General features: G+C 38.5%; 1 protein-coding gene across 1 annotated transcript in view; it reads left to right on the top strand.

Annotated features, from left to right (window-relative positions):
• The window catches only part of LOC126235999 (mucin-17-like), a 351,820-nt gene that overhangs the window by 228,159 nt on the left and 107,548 nt on the right, over nucleotides 1-16,113 (top strand). Inside the window, exon 4 of the mRNA XM_049945007.1 lies at nucleotides 14,878-15,117. Coding sequence (XP_049800964.1) covers nucleotides 14,878-15,117 — 240 coding nt within the window. The remainder of the gene's footprint in view (nucleotides 1-14,877; nucleotides 15,118-16,113) is intronic.

The raw sequence follows: 16,113 nt of genomic DNA, 5'->3' as shown, positions 1-16,113 counted from the left end.
CCAAGAAACACCCAAACATAGAAGAGAATGTGGTATTGGACACTTCAGTTTGCATCACCTCAAATGAAGCATGCTATTCCCATCAACCCCTGAACAATAAAAGAAAATTGTATCGTACATTTCAATTGACCTATAATACACCTCAAATGAAACAGGTGAGTCCAATCAACCCTCCGACATACAAAACAATACAAGGAAATATTACCGAACACATATTTTAACCTATAAAACACCACTAAATGACAATACAACAGAAACCATCCACACCTATAATCAACAACAATAGAAACTACACAACAAAAATCTTTTGTAACCTTGTTTGGCTCCCAAAATGGCGTAGATGATGGGTGGTATCCTGTGCTTCAACTGACCCAATTTTCAATACAGCTGAAAATTGCCAATATGAAAAAGTGAAATAAAACATTTATGTCTGTGAAATAAATCTTTGGCACTCTTCCAAGTTCTCAACATCGTAAAAAAATTACTTTGTCGACGAAAAAGTTTGGGGGTACGCATCCCCCAGCGTTTCCCCAGAAAAACAGCACTGGTTGCTTATATTTTGTCTTGAACATAGAACTTGTGAAAATCCTTCCCTTGCAGCGATAAATTGAGGCTATTAAGAGCACTGAATAGATCACCCAAATATGAAAGACGTATTAGCGAGTTTTCGTCATTTAACATGTCCAAGAAACTGCTCACAGATTTCGCATCACTTTAATGCTGCAACATGAAGATTCTCAGCTCATCTCGAAGCTCAAATAATCTTGATCGCACTTTCCCTCTTTGCAACCAGCGTACTTCACAGTGCAGGAGTAGTGTTTTGTGCTCACTGGCCATGTCATTGCGCAGTATGGCAAACAATCTTGAATATTTAGGTGTAGATTTAAGGAAATTCACAATTTTCACTGCACCATTAATGATTTTCTTTAGGCTTTCAGACAGATATTGACATACAAGGGTCTCTCTGTGCAGTCTACAGTGAGTACACTGAACACCGTGTGACCACTGGTATAGGAACTAGGCCTAAGCACAATGAGAAACTCAGACAGGAGAGTACTGCAAATGTTAGAATAAGGAAAGGTTCTCATAAAAGTATAATTAAAAATAATGTAAGTATATTTCATCAAAATATTGGGAGTTTAAAGAATAAAGTAGATGAGCTTCTGGTTTGTTTAGAAGATTTAGAAGCTGAGAATGAAATAGATATACTATGCCTGTCTGAGCATCACATTGTTACTGATATGGATAAGGTAAATGTAAGTGGATATAAGCTCTCTGCACATGTAATGAGAGAAAATATGGAGAAAGGAGGAGTTGCCATATATGTCAAAAGTTATCATTGTGCAAAAAGTATAGAAACAAAAAAGTTTTGTGTAGAGAAACATATAGAAGCATGTGCCTGTGAGCTTAAATTAAATAAAGGCACATTTATAATTGTAACTGTATATAGGTCCCCATCAGGAAATTTTCATCTATTTCTGAAAAATTTGGACTCCTTGTTGTGCAATCTGTCAGACAGGGGGAAGCAAATTATTATTTGTGGGGACTTCAATGTAGATTCTCTGAAAGAGGGTAATAGGAAAAATGACCTTGAAGTATTACTCGGTTCTTTCAATTTGACACCCGTTATTGATTTTCCTACTCGGGTGGTAAAGGATAGCAGCTCACTGATAGATAACTTCTTTATAGACCAAGATAAGTTTAACCAGATAAATGCTCAGCCTGTTGAGAATGGTCTTTCTGATCATGGTGCACAGCTAGTTACAATATATGACATAGCTCCATTCAGCAATACTAAACAGTCCTCCAAAGTAGTACGTTCAGTCAACGATTTAACAATTGCAAATTTCAGGGAAAGCCTACAGCAGTTAGACTGGGATGAGGTGTACCGTGAACCTGATGCCAATTTAAAATATAATTTATTTCATGACATTTTTGTAAATGCATTTGAAAACTGCTTCCCCAAGAAAATAGTTAAATATACTCGTAAGAAACCTTGTAACAAACCATGGCTTACTAAGGGTATAAAAATATCTTGTAACCGGAAAAGGGAAATGTATCTGACAGCAAGAAAGAGTAGTGACCCAGAAACTATCAAAAATTATAAAAACTACTGTGTTATATTAAGAAAAGTTATTAAAAAATCCAGGAGTATGTGTATCATGTCTGAAATCAGCAACTCTGATAATAAAATTAAAACAATTTGGAATATTATTAAAAGAGAAACAGGTCAACCAAGAGCAGAGGAAGACAGTATTACCATCAAATTGAATGAAAACTTTACGAACAAAAAGTCAGAAGTTGAAAATATTTTTAATAATCATTTTCTAAATGTTGTGGATATAGTAGGATCCAGGTGTTCATTAGAAGATGCTAGGCTATTAATGGAAGAGGCCATACCTATGCAATTTGATACAATTGAAATCTCACCCACTTCTCCCTCTGAAATTAGGAAAATAATAAACTTGCTTAAAAGCAAAAACTCACATGGAATTGATGGCATTTCCAGCAAAATACTAAAAGCTTGTTCTCAACAGATAAGTAAGATTCTCAGCCACCTGTGTAATAGCTCTCTGGAACAGGGCATTTTCCCTGATAGACTGAAATATGCTATTGTTATACCTTTGCATAAAAAGGGGGATAGATCTGATGTCAACAATTACCGTCCAATCTCCCTTCTAACAGCTTTATCCAAAATTTTTGAGAAAGTAATGTATTCAAGAGTAGCTTCACATATCTGTAAAAATGAAGTACTAACAAAATGTCAGTTTGGTTTCCAGAAAGGTTTTTCAACAGAAAATGCCATATATGCTTTCACCAGTCAAATTTTGAATGATCTGAATAACCGAACACCACCCATTGGGATTTTTTGTGATCTCTCAAAGGCTTTTGATTGTGTAAATCATGAAATTCTGCTAGACAAGCTCAAGTATTGTGGCATGAGTGGGACAGTGCACAAATGGTTTAATTCGTACCTAACTGGAAGAGTGCAGAAAGTAGAAATAAGTAGTTCTCGTAACATGCAAAGATCAGCACATTCCTCAAACTGGGGAACTATCAAGAATGGGGTTCCACAAGGGTCAGTCTTGGGTCCTTTGTTGTTCTTATTATATATTAATGACTTGCCATTCTATATTCATGAAGAGGCAAAGTTAGTTCTCTTTGCTGATGATACAAGTATAGTAATCACACCTGACAAACAAGAATTAACTGATGAAATTGTCAATACTGTCTTTCAGAAAATTACTAAGTGGTTCCTTGTAAACGGACTCTCACTGAATTTTGATAAGACACAGTACATACAGTTCCGTACAGTGAATGGTATGACGCCATTAATAAATATAGACCTTAATCAGAAGCATATAGCTAAGGTAGAATATTGCAAATTTTTAGGTGTGTCCATTGATGAGAGATTAAATTGGAAGAAACACATTGATGATCTGCTGAAACGTTTGAGTTCAGCTACTTATGCAATAAGGGTCATTGCAAATTTTGGTGATAAACATCTTAGTAAATTAGCTTACTACGCCTATTTTCACTCATTGCTTTCATATGGCATCATATTTTGGGGTAATTCATCACTGAGGAATAAAGTATTTATTGCACAAAAGCGTGTAATCAGAATAATAGCTGGAGTCCACCCAAGATCATCCTGCAGACATTTATTTAAGGATCTAGGGATATTCACAGTAGCTTCTCAGTATATATACTCTCTTATGAAATTTGTTATTAACAACCAAACCCAATTCAAAAGTAATAGCAGTGTGCATAACTACAATACTAGGAGAAAGGATGATCTTCACTATTCAAGATTAAATCTAACTTTGGCACAGAAAGGGGTGAATTATACTGGCACTAAAGTCTTTGGTCACATACCAAATAGTATCAAAAGTCTGACAGATAACCAACAAGTATTTAAGAAGAAATTAAAAGAATTTCTGAATGACAACTCCTTCTACTCCATAGAGGAATTTTTAGATATAAATTAAGGGAAAAAAAAACAAAAAATATTTTAAAAAAATTAAAAAAATAAAAATAATAAATAAAGAAAAACAAAAAACACAATAAAATAAAGTTGTTATATTAACTTAAGTATGTTGTTAAATTGACCTAATTATGTCATGTATTGGAAAATTCGACTCGTTCCACATCATTACGAAATATCGTATTCATGATCCATGGAACTAGTATTAATCTAATCTAATCTAATCTAGAAGGGGCAACTGCCCTAACTTTGGCGATCAAACCTCAGTAAACGCCAGACATAGTACGGGCACCGTCAGTCATCAGTGGAACACATTTTGTCCACTCTCTTTCATTTTCTACCATAAAGCCATCAAGACATTTAAACATCAAGACATTCTTACCCTGCTGTTGTCATTGGCAAACATTTACAAAAGAGCATTTCTTCTTCTGTACTCCCATCAAATTATAAACTAACAAAAGCTAAAAGAATAGTCTTGCCAGCTATGTGCTTTCATCAAGCTGAAGTGAAAAGTAATCACTTTGCTTGAAAACTGTGAATCAAGGACTGTTTTAAAATCTCTAACATTTCATCGATCCTTCTCTTTGCTGTTGTGTTTCATAGTGGTAATTCATCAATTAGTCTTGTGTGCTTTTCGCTAAATAGAGCATCAGATATTATTTTGGCCACTGGTAAAATAACATCCTCTCCTACGGTGTGAGAGTAGCGGGGCAAGGAGGCGTCACCCTACTCCTCATTGTTGCCAAATGTATCCAAGATGGCTGCGATGGTGTCATCCGAGATGGTGGCGTGTAGACTTGGCAACAGCATATGATGTCATCAAAAATGGCGGCTGTAACTGCATCCAATATGGTGGGGAGTTCGAATTTTGGCAGGAAGAAGGTAAATTGGGCTACCTCCACTAACCTAAGCCCCCCCCCCTCCCCGACCCTCTCCAAGAAAATGGTGGGAAGTTCAAATTCCAACAGGATAATGCATCACAACATGGTTATCTCTACTAACCTAAGAAAATTGCGGGAAGATAGGTCATATGGGCAACCCCCACTAACCTAAGTCACCCGACCACCACCTCTTCCTAGGAACTGTGGCACTAAGTTTGAATTTTGGCGGTAAAGTTAGGACTAACTTAAGAAAATCGCTGGAAGGTAGGTCACATGGACTACCTCCACTAACCTAAGTCACCCGACCGCCACCCCCTCCTAACTCAGCCTGCACTTGGCTGCTGGAGAGAGGAAGGAGTGTTATTTATTTATTTAGGAACAATTTATTTAGGGGTGGAGTATATTTATCACAGTGATACAGAACACATGCTCTGATATGATATGCCACACAGCATACAGATCTGCAAACTACTCCTAAATAAATCATGTATAATGCTCTACACACGCGCTTGCTAATTGTAAACTGTCAAAATAACACAATGCACAGCCTGCAGACATGCAAACCGCTCATAAATAATGCATTGCATTTATGTCTGGACAGCCAAACAACTCGTAAATTATCAAAATAATAATGCATCTAACAGACTCTGCAAACATGATTGCTAATCATAAACTGGTGAAATCGTGCACCAGTCTTTATTTAAACAATTAGAGGCAGCACCACCATCCAGTGTGTTTGCCATGAGGTACACACTCCAACTGACCTAGTACACAGTACCACCACCAGAGGGCACTTTCATCCGTTCCGTGACGTAATCCAAAAATGGCAGCCATGACGTCAACTGATGACGCAAGTACCGTTATCCAAGATGGCGGCAAACAGTGTGTTCACCACAAGGTCTGCACCTTAGATTAGATTAGATTACATTAGATTAGTTTTTCGTTCCATAGATCCGTGCTGAGGAGATCCTCATGGATGTGGAACATGTCAATTTTTTTTAAAGCTGAAATAACAATACTAATAGTATGAAAATATACAATACATCATTTGTTTCTATTAAAAAATTCGTCAATGGAGTAGAAGGAGTTGGCCACTAGTAAGTCTTTCAGGCTCCTTTTAAACTGATCTTTATTTGTAACTAAATTTTTTATGTTTACTGGCAAATTATTGAAGATGAGTGTTCCTGAGTAGTGGACCCCTTTTTGAACTAAAGTAAGTGCTTTTAAGTCCTTGTGCAGATCATTTTTGTTCCTGGTATTGTATGTATGAACTGAGCTGTTTGTTGGAAAAAGAGATATATTATTTAGGAGAAATTTCATTAATGAGTAAATATACTGAGAGGCAGTAGTTAGTATACCCAGTTCTTTGAAGAGGTTTCTACAGGACGTCCGTGAATTTACTCCACAAATAATACGTATTACATGCTTTTGGACTCTGAAAACTTTTGTTGGACTTGAAGAGTTACCCCAAAATATTATACCATATGACATTATGGAATGAAAGTAGGCAAAGTATGCAAGCTTTTTCATTTTTATGTTGCCTATGTCTGCTTACACTCGAATTGCACATACAGATTTGTTAAGGCGTTTCTGCAGTTCTGTGGTGTGCTCTTCCCAACTGAATTTATTATCAAGTTGTAATCCCAGGAATTTAAGACTGTCAACCTCTTCTATCTGCTCTTCTTTGTATTTTATGCATATACTGGGTGGAAACCTCTTACAGGTTCTGAATTGCATATAGTGAGTCTTTTCGAAGTTTAATGTCAGTGAGTTGGCTTTAAACCATTTATTAATATCCATGAAAATATCATTAGCAGATCTTTCTAGAACTACACTTCACATACTATTTATTGCAATACTTGTGTCATCTGCAAACAAAACGAACTCTGCTTCTGGCAGTGTAACTGATGAGAGATCATTAATGTACACAAGAAAAAGCAATGGCCCTAAGATGGATCCTTGTGGGACACCACATGTAATTTCTTCCCATTCTGATGATGACTGATGACTTAATTCACTAGTCCCTTCACTGACACCCTTTGTTTCCTGTTAGCGAGGTATGACTTGAACCATTTTGCAGCACTGCCCGTGACACCATAGAATTCTAATTTACTTAAAAGGATGTTGTGGTTCACACAATCAAATGCCTTTGACAAATCTTAGAAGATACCTGCTGCTTGTAATTTGTTATTTAATGAATTAAGTACATTTTCACTGTAGGTGTAAATAGCCTTCTCGATATCAGAACCTTCAGAAATCCAAACTGTGTTCTTGATTATATGTTATTTGTGGTCAGATGGTTGAGCAGCTGCCTGTACATTACTTTTCTAAAATTTTTGAGAATGCTGGCAAAAGTGAAATCGGTCTGTAGTTTGATGGTATCTCTTTATCCCCTTTCTTGAATAGAGGCTTTATATCTGCATATTTTAGCCAGTCAGGAAATGTCCCAGTTATAATTGACTGGTTACACAGTACCATCAGAGTGTGTTGTCGTCCGTTTCATGACATAATCCAAGATAGTGGGGAGAAATGGCAGGAAAATGACTATGCCTTTGCTGGACAAAAGTTTTTATTTTGCAGGCAGTGCCACCACCACGAGTTTTAGAGTCCAACTCACCTAGTACACAATCCTGCCACCAGAGGGTGCTGTCATCCCTCCTGTGACATAATCCAAGATAGTTGTCTGGGGGGGGGGGTAGCTTGAAAATGACTCAGCCTGTGCTGGGATGCTGGAGAGAGTAAGGAAGGAGTGTACTTTATTTACTTTGGAATAACTTATTTAGGGAACGATTTAGAGACATACTGATACAGAAATTGCTTCAGGTCACGCCACACAGCAAACCGACCTGTAAACTACTCCTAAATAACGCTCTGCATACATGCCAACAACTCCTAATTTACTGAAATAATTTCAGTACAGACATGCGGACTCCTCCTAAATAATGCAGTACACATGTGTAGACACACTCAGTACCCCTAAACAATCCAAATAGTGCATACCACAGCCTACAGACTTGCTCGCATAATAATGCAACAGACACGCAAACAACACGGTAGTTATCTGTCCCACCAAAGATTATGTGCTGGAAAACGCGTAATAAAAAAAAAAATCCCAGAATAATATATATAACATGTAGGGAATGCGTAGGGAGCTTTGTAAAAGGTTGATTTCGTATGCACGACTGCTGATATTCAGTCATCATCCAAGAGAAGCTATCTGGATGTAACGGCTCATTCCAATGATTATGAAACATTTGAACAAAAAATTTAGCTCTGACTTGCCCAAGGTCTAAGGGAACATAGTTGCGGTAAAGTAGCTGAACAGATTGTAGACATTCGTTCTGAATTTGATTTAAAGCTGACAAAAATCGTGAAAACATTTCCAACAGTGGATCAATATATGTAATGAATATTTCGAATATATGTAAATGTCTCGGTTACAGGAACAAATGAAAGAGATTCAGCTTATATTCAAAATATTGAAGTAGTGCAAGATGATGATGGTGTATTAGGACTAAGAGAATTTTTCAGAAACATCTTAAGATTTTGGAGTTGCAACTGGCCAATCATTAGAGGTGCGCCAAACACACACAGTACATTTAATAGCAAAAAGCGATATGGATAAGTCGAGATCTCAAAGTAATTCATACAAAAAAACTTTATAACGCAGCCATGTCAAAATGTTAATCATTTTGTTTGTGTTCGAGATCTCCTAAAGGTTGTGAAATATATTTAGAGTCAACTGGAAAATCACGTACTTTCTATTGTGACGTTCCCTCCCTCCTTCTGCACTTGTCGGGAGGAGACGCGACTTGTAATGACGTTCGTCCCCGTCAGCATGATGTGGAACAGCACCTGTAACACAGCTCCTCATGTAGTTCAGAAATATTCTATTGTTCGTCCGTAACAGTCTTACCAGTTTGTGTTAACTGATCAATTGTTTATCTTTTATCTTACGCCCGGTTAGTTTCTTTGAGCAGTGAAATCTTGGTTCTGAATCCTATCATTACAGTCGTTTTTCACACCATCCTTAGTGAGGATTAATAATTGCTGCTCATAATTCCGTTGCTACGTCAAATTATTAACAACGGTCCAACGTAACTCCAGAGATCGCTTATGTTGAAGTAACATCCTTGTAACACGCCGTAATGCCGATTTTTATATTATTCACCTTTCACTGTCTGTTATTCCTGTCTTCACACAGTCACTTAAAATGTTTAAAAGACCCAGTCACTAGCATGAACATACGTTATATTATTCCTTGAATCATGTAGGCGACTCATCTGATTTCTCTCTTGACTAATAGTTTATTAATCTTTTTGTAATTAATTGTTTGTCCCTATCACGCACGCATACCGATATGTAATTCAAGATTAACTTCTCATCAGTCCAGTAATCGTGATGTTGACAACAACTTTTGATTGAATGGCATATTGGTTTTTTCTTCTTGAGTTTGTATTATTGTGTCCTACTCAAGACTACGAAAGGTTTTCATGTCACTGATCCATTACTATCAAGTTCACAACTGTTCTTCAGTCCGAAGGTTAAGTCCAGTAAATCAGTATCACTCAATTAAAAACCACTGTGGCGTTGATAACAGTAAAGATTACATTATTCAATCGAATGACTGAATATGGCTTTAGTCTATCTCTCCCGAACTATCGAACTTTCACAACTGAAACAATCAAATAGCGTTTGCTTCCAGAAGACTATCGCAATAGTTCTCTAGAGCGACTCAAGAGCAACTAACTAAACATTTCCATATCCCAGTTGCATTGTAGGCGAATAGAATTTTCTTTTCCATGCGGCTACAACTCTCTTCCATGGTAAATGACTGAATTAGCTCCTTAGATTTAACCTTCGTTCATATGAATTTAAATTTATTCTATAGATGTTTAAAAGATAATGCATGACAACCCTTTCCTTTTATCTCCTCTTTTGTATGTTACTCACAGTATTTAAGTGTTGTAGTTGTTAATCAAAACATTATCAGTGTAATTAATTGTTTATCACCAGTAGTTGTTGCCACTGTCAAGATGACTCACTTCCCTACTTTAAGTTTTCACAAAGTTTGTTAATTGGGGTTTTCTGTCCTTGGGGCATTACACTGTGTACAACACCATGGAATGTGTATTATGATTCTATTAAAGATCTACTCCCAGTCAAGGATACTATAAATGAAACCTCGTGGCAGAGTAACCATATCAGCACACACCCCGCTGCGGAGTGAAAATTTCATTCTGAAATACAATGTGTTAATGATTACATAAGCTGCTGAAAACCTATTGCTGACAGCATCAGAAGTTAACAAGGGGACAAAGATACCTTCTATGGATGTCTTCTGCTGCAACGAATTAGAAAGAGAAGAATGCTAAGCAGCTTGCAAGCTGATAACCTTATATTCTGCGGTGTGCTGACAGAAATTATTAAAAATAGATGTCTTGAGAAATTCTATAAATTAGAGGAACCAAAAGCAAAGATGGCATATTAGTATCCGTGTCTTACGTTTTTTTTTTTTCCCCCCCAAAATGAAATGGGTAGGAGAACAGAGAATGTCTTAAAAAATTGTTTACTTCAGAAGTGCAGAAGATGAAACAAAAAGAAGAAGACGGGAAAAACTTGCAGCATGTGCCTGGTGAGTTGCTCATAATCCATAGTATATGCAATGATTCAGATCTGTTGTGAACTGACTGATAGTCTATTGTCTGCGGCAGTATTTATGGCCAGTGATGTACAGTAGACAGCTACACATATAGCTGCACATTCGATTAGAACAGTTTATAAGTGGTTTCAAAATTTTCGGAGTGGCCATATGGGCACAAGTGATGCTGAATGTTCTAGACGCCCTGTGGAGGTTACGACTCCAGAAATCACTGATAAAATCCATGATATGATGATGAACGACAAAAGAGTTAACATGCGAGAGATTGCTAGTGCTGTGGACATCTCAAATGAATGGGTACATAATACTTTGCATAAACATTTGGACATGAGAAAGCTATCCGCAGATGGGTTCTGCGATTGCTCACACTTGACCAAAAACGGAACCGTGTGAAGTGTTGCAAGGATGGTTTGCAGCTGTTCAGGAAGAATCTGCAGGACTTTAAGCATAGTTTCTTCACTGTGGAATAAATATGGATACATTACTATACTCCTGAGACCAAACAACAATCTAAACAATGGGTTGCCAAGAGAGAATCTGCACCAAAAAAGGTGGTGACCATTCCTTCGGCTGGAATGGTTATGGTGAATGTCTTTTGGGATTCACAAGGGATAATCCTCATCGACTATCTGGAAAAGGGTAAAACTATTACAGGTGAATATTACTACAAGGCAACAATGAGGAATGAAGTATTATATGCTGCTGAGACGATGACACTAGCAAGAAATGGGGCAGAACAACTAGAGAAAGAAGAGAGAAAAATATTGAGAAAAATAGTGGGTCCCAAAAGAGGTGGAGAGAGGTGGACGCGAAGACCTAGGGAAGAATTGTACTGGAACATGAGAACAATATCCGGGGAAGTCAGACTCAAAAGGGTGAGGTTTGCTGGGCATGTAGTTAGGATGAGTACCTGAACAGAATGACGAAGAGAGTGTGGGAAACAACAGGGAGGACAAGGGGAAAGACAGGAACCAAGTGGATTGTTGAACTTCGGAAGGACTGGTTGGAATTGGGGATCAAGGTCGAAGGAAAGGAAAATTGGATGAACAAATATACACCGACAAATATGCCAGAGATCAGTGACAGAGAAGAATACAGGAAAAGATTAGAATGTCACCAGTGGAGCCGCCAGGAGAAATGGAAACTGAAGATCTCGGAAGAAGAGCGGGAGAGGAGAAGAGAAAGAATGATGAGGTTCTGGGAGAAGAAGAGGATAATGCAGTCCATGAAGGGGCTACCTGTGGTCCTCCAGAGGCCGTAACGCAAGAAGAAGAAGAAGAAGAAGAAGAAGAACATTATTCATCGTTATTGGACCGTTTGAAAACAGAGCTGCAAGAAAAACACCGGCGATTGGACCGCAAAAAAGTCCTTTTCCATCACGACAATGCACCAGCACACACCTCAGCAGTTGTGGTCCCAAAATTAATGGAAATAGGATTCCAACTCTTTAACATCCCCCCTGTTCTCCAGACTTGGCTCCCTCGGACTACTATGTGTTCCCCCATTTGAAGAAATGGCTGGTGGGACAAAGATTTTATTCAAACGAGCGGGTGATTGCAGCAACTAATAGCTATTTTGCACACTTAGATAATTCCTATTATTCGGGAGGGATCAACAGATTAGAACAGGGTTGGATGAAGTGTGTAAGTCTAAAAGGAGACTATGTCGAAAAGTAAAAAAGGTTTATTCCAAACACATAAGTAGTTTTTATTTTTGCACGGACTTTTCAAACGCCCCTCATAAACCTTGATCCCGTGGTTCGTTGACCGGTGGATGACAAAACAGAACGACTCTGGTTTGCCGTGGGCCATTGTTGTTCAGCCGTCACGGCACTGTGCGAGGCATCCGTATGGTTCAGGTCGTTAATGCGAGTGTCATAACGCTCATAATCACTAGCAATGGAAAACACGATGTTTTGCCCTGTCCAAAGTTCGAACGCACTTGGATTAACATTTCGAACGGAGGACGCTGGTCATTGTTTATTGTGATTCTCTGGACTGCTTTTGTCTCAAGTTCCAGGAATACGCATTTCGCTGCTGGACATCGGCGGTCCAAAGACGTGGCGAACAATGAAGGTATTGTCGCTATGTCGTTCCACACTGGAGTATCATCCAAACCTTGGCGGATATTTTGCGATTTTGCATAGGAATGTTCGTGGCACTCACGAACACATGTTGAGAGATGATGTCGACTTTGCTGAGTGAGGTATTGGCGAAGGAACAGTGTAGTTGAGCCGTTTGTAATGGTAGCAGTGTCAATGGCCTTATCAAACTGACAGATTTTTGGCTAACAGCAAAATCGCTGCGCGACGTGGAAATTCTAGGTCACCACTGTTGGAAATGGGGTATTGGATGTGTGATAGCGGAATAGTGATGCAACATCATACTATTTATTGCTAAGCACAATATATATGAGTAGCGTAATTGTTACATGCCTATAGAGCATACTAACTTCCCACTGGCTCACGGGCCAGAGATTCTCCTTTCCACGAATCAAGATTTTAATCCACCACAAGCCTATGGTAAATACGCCATCTAATACAGAATGTTCAGTGTTTTTAAAAACTTATTGGGAACTGCATTTTGCAGGTTGTCAGTTGTGAAGTTCAGTAACTTCTACTCTACATGTGAATGAATGCTAGTTTTTTCTATCAAAATGTCAGAAGATTGTTTACATTGTGCACTTTGGTGTGGCAGTGTGATTGGGAATAATATTCTGTGGAAATCCTATATTATACATAATCTGTTTTTTTGCATAAAACTATGCAGTAAGATCTAAACTTTTTCTCTGAGGGAAAACAGAATAATAATGCGCCCAGACAAATGGCTGAAAATGTACACAGTTGGTTAGATAAGTATGGTGTGAAATAATGATTCCCCTGGCCTCTAAACTTCACATTAAAATATTACTCTGCGATTATGGTCTGTATTATATTGACTGAGGCCCACTTGACTGTTTTTGATGCTTCTCAAGAGTTAGTACTACTACTTTGCAACTATATACGACCATTCACAATGAAAGCTCAGATATGGAAATCATTAGCATTTCAGAGCAACCAAACAAGTTGTGTTGGAAGAATGCCATCTACATCCTGTATGTAGGGAAAGTTTACGCAACCGGTTGCTTATTCATAAATAGTATTTGTATGTTGGTTGCTTATGAGAAGCTCGTGTTATGCCTCTTGTAAGGCGAAGAAAGTCTGCCACCACATTGCAAAATTAAGACAGCAACAGGATAGTGGCACCCGAGGACTGTGGTCTATAATTTTATGGTATTGTTATCGTTTTCGTTGGAATAACACAACTTGTGCAAATACGGAATAGACAGATTCGAGAGGGTCATACCACCATGCAGGATCTTAATAGCTCCATCTGAATAACACCTAAGAGGACCAACATATTGTTCACTCGACTGTACAGGATCATACAGCCACTTAACTTTTGCTGAGCCAGGTAATGAACTTGTTTGCAGCAAGGCAAGTATCCACATGGAAAGTGGTGCACTTGACAACAAATTGTTTACATAAGTGGAACCATGTCGTCTTCTCAGATAAGTCCCGGTTCTATGTACATCATCATGTTGAATATATCCATTGTGGAGGGTGCAAGGAGAGAGAATGTTACTAGCTTCTAAACATCACCATCACACTGACCTTACATCTCACATGATGTTATGGGTGCATGTGATTACACAATAGTCACCTCAGATTCACATAGCTGGTAGTTTGGACAGCAGGCATTACATTTCTGGTGTGCCAAGGCCATTGTCTACTGTATCCTCAAGGTATCCGTGATGTTATCTTTCGAAGAAATAAAACGAGACTGCATGTTGTCCAAGCTGACCTGACCGCCTCAATACAGGTGGTGTTTGACTTGATTCCCGGGCCAGCATGTGCTCCTGATCTCTCACCAACAGAAAACATCTGGTCATGGGTTGCCAAGAGATTAGCACACTACCACTCAGCAGTCACTGCCATTGATGAACTTTGGCACAGCACTGGAGTTGCACAGAACAAAATTCCTGTATATGTTATCTGAGCTGTTTTACGTGAGAGACTGCGGAAGTAGAACCGTAGCTGCTGCCAGAGAATCCAGCCCAGTATCCTAAATTTATCACCTTTGGTAAACTCCCCAGATCACCTGAAATTTTTATCATGTATTCTTCTTAATTTACTATATACACACATGAAGATAAACTCCTTCCTGGAGTTGATGTTTTAATTATATAAATGCAATGATTCGGTCAGAGGCAATCATTTGCCAAAATGGACAGGTTTTCAATCTTTTTGTCCAACTTTGGCAATCCAGTAGGCTGCTCGTAGCTCATCTTGCCCTGTTTGATTGTTGCAGTGTGCCGACGATGATGAAGTGGTGGTGCTTGCCGAGATCCAGAAGCAACCGTACCCGTACCGGCGGTGCAAGACCCCTACCAGCTTTGACACTTCCTCTGTGTCTAGCTGTGCCTCTGCGTCTGCTGTTTCTACCTCCTCCTCTACCTTCGAAGGTGGGAGGAGAATGGCACCTCCGCGGAAAGCACACCGTCTTTGTCCCCGGCACCAAGAGTACTTGCGCTTGATGAACCTACAGCAGGTATGTCTAGCCACTCACGGCACTGTTAATAGAGTAGGTGCCATTTGCCTTTTAGGATCCTATACACTGCTATCGTCTCGTCAGCAGGAGCTCTTAAGTCATAATACTGCCAATAGTTCTGCGAATATTTTGAAATAAAACTTGTTTTGCTGTCTCTGCATTGCCTTTGGGGATGCTGCAGCTGTAGACTTTTCTTAAATAAAGTAATAAATTGTTCCTGATGTGTAAACCAGATTAAACAATATTAGTTTGAATATAGGTGCAGTAATCTAAATAATGTTCACCAACTGTAAGTTTTAAAGTTCAGTAATAATAGTTTATTCTCGTTTGTCATACACTGAATGCAGACTGGTAATTAATCTAATCAGCAAAATTAAATGGATTTAAATTGCTTGAGCTCCCCATATAGTGGATTGTAAGCTCACTATATAATTAAAATATGGGAAACACAACATGTGCTCAAGTTCAAATACTAAACACACAAAATAGAAGTACAGTAGTCACGTGTTGGAATGATTCTAAGTGTGGATCAGTGCTGAAATAAATAGTGTCCCAGCTAAATATAAACAGAGTTATAGTTTGACTTGATGTAAGATCACTCTAACTTCGAACCAGCTTAAGATTAAAATGCAAGTTCTACCAAACTACTGGCAGAATAAATCAGAGCACTGATTATTGTAAATTTTTCCAAGTCCCCACTGAGCTACCGCACAGAATATTTCTAAGCGTCATGACCATCATCACAGAAAAACTTCTATCCCCTAAAACTGTATGACATGATCACTGTCCAAAACGGCATAGGTCCTGCCTCTTCAACTCCATCCAAGTGTGAACGAGCAGAATAGCCATCACCGTTTATAAGTTTGGTCCTCCCTACCATGGAAATCCCAAGTATCTACATCACTTAATGGCCAACGTTATTTACAACTTTTTATACAATAATTGAGTCTTAAAGCTAGGCACATAATCAGAAGTGCCCTAAAAAGTCCAAATAAA

The sequence above is a fragment of the Schistocerca nitens genome, chromosome 2 (assembly GCF_023898315.1).
Source record: "Schistocerca nitens isolate TAMUIC-IGC-003100 chromosome 2, iqSchNite1.1, whole genome shotgun sequence".
Classification (NCBI taxonomy): Eukaryota; Metazoa; Arthropoda; class Insecta; order Orthoptera; family Acrididae; genus Schistocerca; species Schistocerca nitens.
This window is presented reverse-complemented; position numbering and strand designations above follow the sequence as displayed.